Here is a 10,245-nt window from a genome sequence, read left to right as displayed (position 1 = left end):
GGGATTGTTGGGCTTCCTTTATACCACCATGGGGCCCTAGAGCATATGTGACATGGTATGCAGTGTCTGTATTTATACTGCCTCTCATTATCCTAATATTTGCTTATACATGCATTTGCAAGACTCTTTGGGTCAACTTCAAGCTCAAGCAAATGGACGAACATGGGGAGTGTTGTCAAGAGAGACGGAGACCGCAGCTGTTGGTACATTTGAGACAACAGAGAAGCTGCTTGACAACAGGCGGCAACGTTTCGACATGTCTCCACAAGCCTCAGCTACGTGGGGGCAACACCCTGCCAAGATCTAATACCCACTCCGTTCTCCTTCCAAGCATGAAGACATCTCCGGAGACGAGTGAGTCAAACAACCCAGTGCACAGAATAACATGCAACCCACAAACTAATCCGCGAGTTCATTCCATTCGCAGTATAAGTAGGGCGAAGATTAAGACGGTCAAACTAACCGTGACCATCATCTTGTGTTACATCAGCTGTTCGGCACCGTTCATCTCAGTGCAGCTTTGGCACGTCTGGGATCCACATGCAGCCTCTTCGCCTTTCTACAATGGTAAGAATCCCGTATGCTAAAATGTTACCTTTATCTTTAGAATTATTATTTTCTTCAAAATTCTGCAGTCTTGGAGCCTAGTATTTTCTTCAGAAATATGCGGTCAGCACTAAATACTCAACAGCATATCTTATGAATGGAATATAAAGCCAAAATAGTTGAAGAAATAATCACGGTGATTGAACTTATGTAAATACCATACCTTCGCTTGGAATGCATATAGCTAGTAAACAAAGGGACTGTTTATGATAGTACCTTCAACCTCTCTTAGAATTGCATAACCTCGTAGTTCAGTTTATCATAGAAAGAATTAAGAGTTATTTGGATTATTTTACTGCATTTCAGAAGCAATTACAATTATTCTTAAAGTTTATCTCCAGCTTTTGTTATCTATTTCATCTAACAATAACGATTCAACACTATGTTTAAAATGTTGCTTCCAAAATTCCTTTAAATGGAGGTAAAAATAATTTTCACCTGTGCTTTTATGAATGTTGAAATATCCACATGCTTTATGGCACTAATAGACATTTACAGTATGAAGGACATAGGCGGCTGTGTGCAGTTTCTTTGCGCATATGAAGACATACAGATTTATCAACCTTACATACACGGGAACAGGAAGAATTAGACTAAACTGATGAGGGGGGATATTCCAAGAAACCGTCAAGGGACGGGAGAAAAATCTTTAACGTTATGATAAAAGAACAAAAGGAGATTAATTGATTGATTATAAGTTATATGACGTCATAGCTGCAGTGGCCACTGACGCCAGAAGCAAAGGAGGGGATGAAAAGAAAAACACTTCCTGAGCAATATCAAGTAGTACAAAAGTTTGATAAATGTAAAGAAAAAGTATAATGAACAAATTATTATTATTATTATTAGTAGTAGTAGTAGTAGTAGTAGTAGTAGTAGTAGTAGTAGTAGTAGTAGTACTACTTGCTAAGCTACAACCCTAGTTGGAAAAGCAGGATGCTATAAGCACAGGGGCCACAACAGGGAAAATAGCCCAGTGAGGAAAGGAAACATGGAAAAATAAAATATCTTAAGAACTGTAACATTAAAATAAATACTGTATTTTCTATATAAACTATTAAAACTTTAACAAGACCAGAGGAAGAAAAATTAGATAAAAAGGTGTGCCAGAGTGTACCCTCAACCAAGAGAACTCTAACCCAAGACAGTGGAAGACCATAGTACAGAGGCTATGGCACTACCCATAACTAGAGAACAATGGTTTGATTTTGGGAGTGTCCTCCTTAAATAGAAGATACAAACGTAGAGATGGATTCTGACGAGTGTATTACAGTCTATTGATAGAATAAGCATTTAAAAGTTTTGGTAAAGGAATAAAAATTTCACAAAAATTTCAATGGGCTGTTAATATTGAAAAGAAGCAATGGGTGAAGACTAGGGAAATGACGAAAAAGCTGATGTAAATGCACATGAGTGGTGAGGTATCAAAGTAATGCAATTTAAACTCTATTGATAGATTGATTGATTGATTTGAGGTTTTCTGGCATCCTGCCATCTAAGGTCATTGACGCCAATTAAACTATATTGAAGATTTTGTACAAGAAGTAAGATTTTTGTAAGACTGCTTAACCAGAAGTGTGCCTGTTTGGTATAAACGCGGATGTAGGATGAAACAGTGGTGTGTCGCCTTCGCTATTTGATGTTTTAATGTAATGGAGCTATAAAACAGTGACTAAATATACAGGAGTAAATTTGTTTGGGTAAGTAAAGGAGAATGTAACTCAGAGAAGCAGTTTACGTAGGAGAGAGTGGATGCTAGATACTAGGTTATGACAGAAAAGGAAAACAATGAAAAGGATGAATATGATAAACTTAACATTGTTCAGTGAAATTGAAGAATGCACGATGAAAGCAACTGAAGGAAAAGTTGTGAAAGCTGTAGAATTATATTTCCGTTTTTGGTATAAGATAACTACGAAGAGCTGATAGCGTGAGAAAAGTGTGTATGTATGTGTGTGTGTATATATATATATATATATATATATATATATATATATATATATATATATATATATATATATATATATAAATGATAGCATAACTATTTACCAAAATTTTGGAAAAAGACTTTGAGGTAAAAGACTCTCATATTGGGAATTTATGTTAAAAGATTGTTGCAAATGCTTCAAAAAGTATAAGTTATTAGAGAACGGAGGTAAATGGGGCCAGGAAGGTGCTGGAAAGGTGAGAAAGGTACTGGAATGCAGGGACCTTTATACTTTGGAAAAAAATAGTGGCTGAAAGACGCCACAGCAAATCCCTTTCCAAGTTGTGGAAGGGTCTTAATCAGGTAGTTGAATAGGTGGATGAACAGTATATTGGGAGGAGAGTAATGGAAATGGAGGTACAGGGAACAAGGAGAAGGAGACCAAAGCGAAGGTGGGTGGACTGTATTAAGGATGACCTTCGATCAAAGGGATTAACCGGTGATGAGGTGTGGGACAGAGGTAGATGGAGAAAGCTGACAAGAAACATCGACCCCACATAGAAGTGGGAAAAGATGTAGACTAAGAAGAGGTGGAACTTTTAAAATTCAAACGTGCATTGAATCTTCTTATGCTGAACAGGCTGACACAAATCTCTTTTTATAATTTATATATAAAAGGTCTGTTTAATGATGTTACTGTTCTTAAACTGTGTTATTTTAAATGTTCATTACCCCTCTTGTGGTCTTTTCATTTCCTCATTTCCTTTGCTCAATAGACTATTTTTCCTCGTTGGAACCCTTGGGCTTATAGCATCCTGCTTTTCCAACTAAGGTTGTAGCTTAGTTAATAATAATAATAATAATAATAATAATAATAATAATAATAATAATAATAATTTGTTAAAGTTTTTATAGTTTATACAGAAAAGATTTATTTTAATGTTACTGTTCTTACAATATTCTATTTTTCCTTGTTTCTTTTCCTCACATGGCTATTTTCCCTGTTGGGACCCCTGGGCTTAAATCATCTTGCTTTTCCGACTAGGGTTGTAGCTTAGCAAGTAATAATAATAATAATAATAATAATAATAATAATAATAATAATAATAAGTATCACAAAACCCACCATAGGATACTCTAAACCAATAATCGAATTTAATTTCTTCCTATCGCAGGAGCAGCCTTCACGATCCTGACGCTGTTGTCCTCCCTGAACAGCGTGGTGAACCCTTGGATCTTCTTGGGCTTCAACGAGAACCTGTCGCAGGTCCTGCGGTCGCTCTGCAGCTGCCCGAAGCAGAATCGCTTCGGAGGCCACCGCAGGAGCAACACCTTCAGGAGCTCCAACAGCAACAAGAACATCAGACTGACGGTTTTCACGACGACCGAGGGCAACAACCAGCTGGTTCATTCGTCGAGGGAAGATTCCTTCAGCAATAGGCATACTATTACTTAAAAAGGGGTTAAGTAAGTGGGAAGGGACAGTGATGTGGACGCTGTTGTTCGGGGATTTTAATGCACTTTAAAAAGTGGTAAAGTATCCCGAATAAGACTTTTTCTTGAGTGTACCATCAGGCTATTTAAGATAGAAAAAATAGTTTAAAAAGTGGTAAAGTATCCCGAATAAGACTTTTTCTTGAGTGTACCATCAGGCTATTTAAAATAGAAAAAATAGTTTAAAAAGTGGTAAAGTATCCCGAATAAGACTTTTTCATGAGTGTACCATCAGGCTATTTAAAATAGAAAAAATAGTTTAAAAAGTGGTAAAGTATCCCGAATAAGACTTTTTCTTGAGTGTACCACCAGGCTATTTAAAAAAGCTCTACCATTTACTTTAAAAACTAAAAATCTATCACCACTTTTTGAAACCAGACTCAATTAGTTTTTAAACAAAGACTTGACTACAGGTCTGTGACACGAACAAAGAATTGACTACGGCTCTATTATTTACTTTAAAAACTAAAAGTCTCTCTAATTTTTAAAACAATTCTCAATTAGCTTTTAATTATCTTTGAGACATTATCTTTGCTACATTTAATAATAATAAGAGAAGTAGTAAAGTGACGCAAATTAACTACGTCCTAAAGAATACTAACCTCACGAGTAAAAGAAGCAAACAGTTATTCATAATGAGACAAAGATTGAGAGAGAGAGAAAAATAAGGGCATTTGAAACATTGTATACATTAAATAAATAAAGGTTATATAAAAGAACTCTCGATACACTAATGGCATAATACACAATATACTAATATCGTACAAGTGGTAACTTCAAAAAAGCAAAAAGCCCGGAAAAAAGGAATATTCAAATAAATATAACGCGCATCAAATTTTACCTAAGAAGAGGATATTGAGAATTTGTGAATTTCAATTTTCACATAATCGACAAGTTATTGTGTCTGTTATCTATACATTGGTTAAAATATTTTTCTTACATTAATTAGTTATTAACTCTTTCATAGGTTATTAAATTATATCATATCGCGAACGTTAAGTCACGAAAGTAATTAAAAATTCATAAAACTGGATGAACAGCTGTAAAATTTTATTCAATCGGATACAAATGTAATTATTATTTAGTTTCCTGTTTAATATTACGTAAATAACAAAAATAAGAGCTGATACACCATAAAGGCAAAGATAAAGTTCCGAAGTGAGCCAAAGTGACAAATACAGAATTAAATTGCTGGAGCTATATAATATCTAAGTTACCAGTAAAGATGTCTCCCAGCCAGTGATTTTCCACAATTAAAAGGACAGAACATAAGGTTAAAAGTCTAGATAATTGAAACGTTTCCCGTATAGGTCGATTCTTTAAAAAGGCAGAAAATGCGTTTTCACATATATCCAGGCGTGTTATTTTGGTACATGCCAAAGACAGACTTGATGCTTCGAAACAGCCCGTTCCTGGTGGAAAAACAGCCCGTTCAAGGAGGAAAAACGGCCCATTCCAGGAGGAAAAACAGCCCGTTCAAGGAGGAAAAACGGCCCATTCCAGGAGGAAAAACAGCCCGTTCAAGGAGGAAAAAACAGCCCGTTCAAGGAGGAAAAAAAGCCCGTTCCAGGAGGAAAAACAGCCCGTTCAACGAGGAAAAACGGCCCGTTCCAGGAGGAAAAAAAAGGCCGTTCCAGCGATAGATTTCACAGGCTGACGCAAAATACATCTGCCAGATATCGATTTATCCACCAGTTCATGGCACCCAAACATAAAAGTGGAAGTTTGAAAACTGAAGAGAACTCTGGCATTGAAAAGCTGAAAATACCACGCGGAACTCTTACCAGAGGCCTTTGTTGTAAGTACACTCTGGATACGACAAGGGTTTTTGTTTCGTGAATAGTCGTGAGTTCTATGTCTTGCATATATCTTGCATATATATATATATATATATATATATATATATATATATATATATATATATATATATATATATATATATATAAATATATATATATATATATATATATATATATATATATATATATATATACATATGTATGTATATATATATATATACATATATATATATATATATATGTATATATATATATATATATATATATATATACATATATATATATATATATATATATATATATATATATATATATATATACATAAGACATTTTGCCACTTCCAATTAAACATAAGTCTTGGTTCAAGACTACAGATTTCATGTGAATACTATGGCTACATTCAGGAAAAAATATTATTGCTTTACTATGCTGATTATTGATAATAGATTGAAAAGTATGTTGAGTTTTATCTTATGTAGCCTTGTAATATGAGAAATGAGATAAACATCATATGACATGTGAGTGAGAGTTAATATTATTTGTTATGATCGATCTTTACGGAGAGATATAAAAGCACATACAATGGCATGGTAACTTGAAACCAAACATGAGTTATACCAAATGTAGTACACAAAATTTATTATGAGTGCACAGTCTATATATATTCATGCATACATACTGTTTACATATATGCATATATAAACAACATACATCCATACATACACATGCACGTGCGTGTATATATATATATATATATATATATATATATATATATATATATATATATATATATACATATATATATTTATGTATGTATGTAAATATACATATATATATAATATATATATATATATATATATATATATATATATACATATACATATATATGTATATATATACATACATATATATATATATATATATATGTATTATATATGTATATATATATATATATATATATAAAGAGCCAAGTTTTCATTATATATACATATATATACATATACATAGATATATGTATATGTATGTATGTATGTATATATATATATATATATATATATATATATATATATATATATATATATATATATATATATATATATATATATAAAGACCCAGGTTTTCATTAAAAAAAATACTATTATCCAAAGTAAATATTAAAAGAAAATTTTCTTCTCTGAATTACTGGTATAGCCTTTTAATAACGACACTGTAATAAGGCGTTTCATAATAACTAGAAAACACCCCTACCAAATCTCGATCTAATTACAGGATGCTAATTAAACTAAGATTCAGAGTTGGCCTCAGGCCTGATTAACCTAACTACGGCGACAGATGATTATAATATTATGATTAAGAAAAATCTCCCCAGCGCTCACAACTCATCCAAGGATAACCTATCAGTTGGTACGGATGGCCGCAGGGTTGCCAGTTTGGCCTTTTTTGGGGGCCAGAAAACATAAAATTTGGCATTTTTTTTAAAATTGGTTAAAAACCTAAAATTTGGCATTTTTTTTTTAAATCGGTTGACCTTTAGCAATATGGAAAAAGGCAGGTGTTAAATACTATATATATTTGGCCTTTTCTCATTTAGAAAACCTGGATTCCCTGCAATAAAGGCGCACTCGGTATAGAGCATGCCTTCGATAGGCCAAGCAGTCTTTATTTTAAAATGCTGCAACTCCATTGCGTACTTGTACTTGGATGCATTTTCTTCAAAATCTAATGGATTTGTCCTTGGGTCATATCCTACATGTTTACCAAATTTCGTTGAACTTGGTTCAGTAGTTTTTGCGTAATGATGCCTTCTACTTAACAGAGCGATTGTTTTTGAAGTACTACTGCAGACTTGTACTTTGATGTACTTTATCAAATATATTACAAACGTAAGTTTGTTCAAAATCGGCACAGTAGTTTTTGTGTAAAGTTGCTCACAATCAAAGAAACAAGTGACGAATTCTTCAATTTTGGCGAAAGAAATTATAGTCGAATCTAACCTTAATCCTTCGAGAGATTTGACCTCTTGGGAACCGAGCCTTGGCCCGAAAATAAAAATTTATTCGCTTTCTTGGATCTCGATTATTTACAAATTTCCTGTAATTTTTCATTTCTAAATATCTCTTTTCATAATCTAAGTAAATATCCTTACGTATTAAATAATCTACAGTCCGAAATCATGACTAATATTCAGTTTAGATTTCTATATTTCGTTACTTTTGAACAATTAGTTTTTTTGTTTTTTTTATAATACATCCATCATTTTCAATTTAACCTGTCCTGAACAGGCTGCCGTTTGATATTCAGTTTTAGTTCAACCACACATATAAAGGAGTATGTAGCTACGAAGTATTGAACAATTTTTAAACTATCTTGCCTTGTTTTATGAGGAAATAGGATTTTTGTTATTCTCGTTTTTCCGGGGGACAAGGTCATCGGTACATGAATGAGTTTAAAGGTTTCAAGACCACTCATGAATAGCAGAGGCAGGGACAGTGACAATGCCCTAACTGGCATGCCAATGACCCAGAGGCTGAATATACATAGATAAATATATATATATATATATATATATATATATATATATATATATATATATATATATATATATATATATATACAGCATATATATGTGTATATATATATACAGTATATATATAAATAAATAAATATATTATATATATATATATATATATATATATATATACAGTATATATATATATATATATATATATATATATATATATAGTATATATATATATATATATATATATATATATATATATATATATATATATGATCAGCGCCCAAGCAAGCAATTTTACACGGTAGGCCAGAAAATGGCTGCTGATGACTCAGCAGGTAGACTTATAGGCTTCCCAAAACCACCTTCCTAAGGTCAAAAGGATGATGAGGTTGCAGACACTACAAAAAAAAACTAGTGCTTGAGCGGGACTCGAACCCTAGTCCCGCGATCGCCAGGCAAGGACGTTTCCAATAAGCCACCACAACCAGCTCTGACGTCATCGAAGCACTTCCCATATCACTTTCGGAACGTCAGGTCGGGTTAAGTTAGGTAAGACATCCGCCCTAACTGGAACACAAAAGTTCGTTCTTTATGTCTTATGACTGACGTCTTTGAGGAACAACAAGCACCAACATACCGAACTCAAAAGGATCATTGTCCTACCAAGACACCTCAGCATATTTCATAACTTCGTCGCGGACGGATCATGATGGGATGCAAGAAATAGTAACTTGTGCAATAACCGTTGATAGAAAGCTGGAGATAGGGAGGAGGCTCATGACATTTCAAGGCTTATTTTTGAAGTTTGAATACTTGAAGCGACAAGGCACACTGAAGCGGAGGATTCAGGAGGTGATGGATTTTCAGAGAGAGAGAGAGAGAGAGAGAGAGAGAGAGAGAGAGAGAGAGAGAGAGAGAGAGAGAGAGAGAGAGAGAGAGAATGACAGATGCTTAGGTAATATTTCGGCAAATCGGTCCTTTTCTACTAGAAAAGAGATTCAGTTGAAAACCTAAAGGATATATAAATAAAAATAATTTCATATGTGGTAAATAATAATAATTAGACATACACACACACACACACACACACACACACATATATATATATATATATATATATATATATATATATATATATATATATATATATATATATATATATATATATATATATGAGAGAGAGAGAGAGAGAGAGAGAGAGAGAGAGAGAGAGAGAGAGAGAGAGAGAGAGAGAGAGAGAGAGAGAGAGTCAACTAAAATACTCTAAAATAACCCTAAACTAAGAAAACATAAAAACTTAGGTTTTTCGAAAATTAAGCAGGAAAAATATCAACAGTCTGTAAAAAATTATTTTGTGATCCAAGTCTTTTACAAAGCCGAATTCTAACATCGTTTTTTGTTGAGAATCACTAATCACTTTTTCACATAACTCCGTTACAATCATCATATCCTCCTACGCCAATTGACGCAAAGGGTCTCGGTTAGATTTCGCCAGTCGTCTCTATCTTGAGCTTTTAAACCAATACTACTCCATTCATCATCTCCTACTTCGCGCTTCATAGTCCTCAGCCATGTAGGCCTGGGTCTTCCAACTCTTCTAGTGCCTTTTGGAGCCTAATCTCTCTTAGGGAGTGTGAAGAGTATAGCAAAGCCAAAGCAAATTTCAGGAACTGGGACGTATGGCTTTGCCCTAGAGCCTGGGAGGCCATTCAGTATAATATACATAATATAATAATATACATTTTTCTGTTCACGTTTATAGAACGTGATAATTATATTATAATCCTCTTAGTCATCCATAAATACCTACCATATAACTAAACAAAAATGTTGTAGGGAAATCCACTTTAAATGTGAAATGTGACTCCAGGGTACGATTTACTATAACACCGTTGTTG

At 33.5% G+C, this 10,245-nt stretch overlaps 1 protein-coding gene across 1 annotated transcript in view; it reads left to right on the top strand.

Annotated features, from left to right (window-relative positions):
- The window catches only part of LOC137624989 (vasopressin V1b receptor-like), a 4,807-nt gene extending 808 nt beyond the window's left edge, over nucleotides 1-3,999 (top strand). The window contains exons 1-2 of the mRNA XM_068355925.1: nucleotides 1-567; nucleotides 3,709-3,999. The exon at nucleotides 1-567 is cut by the window's left edge and continues 808 nt beyond it. Coding sequence (XP_068212026.1) covers nucleotides 1-567; nucleotides 3,709-3,989 — 848 coding nt within the window. The 3' untranslated portion in view covers nucleotides 3,990-3,999. The remainder of the gene's footprint in view (nucleotides 568-3,708) is intronic.
- Nucleotides 4,000-10,245: the final 6,246 nt, after the last annotated feature.

This window comes from Palaemon carinicauda, chromosome 31 (genome assembly GCF_036898095.1).
Source record: "Palaemon carinicauda isolate YSFRI2023 chromosome 31, ASM3689809v2, whole genome shotgun sequence".
Lineage (NCBI taxonomy): Eukaryota > Metazoa > Arthropoda > Malacostraca > Decapoda > Palaemonidae > Palaemon > Palaemon carinicauda.
This window is presented reverse-complemented; position numbering and strand designations above follow the sequence as displayed.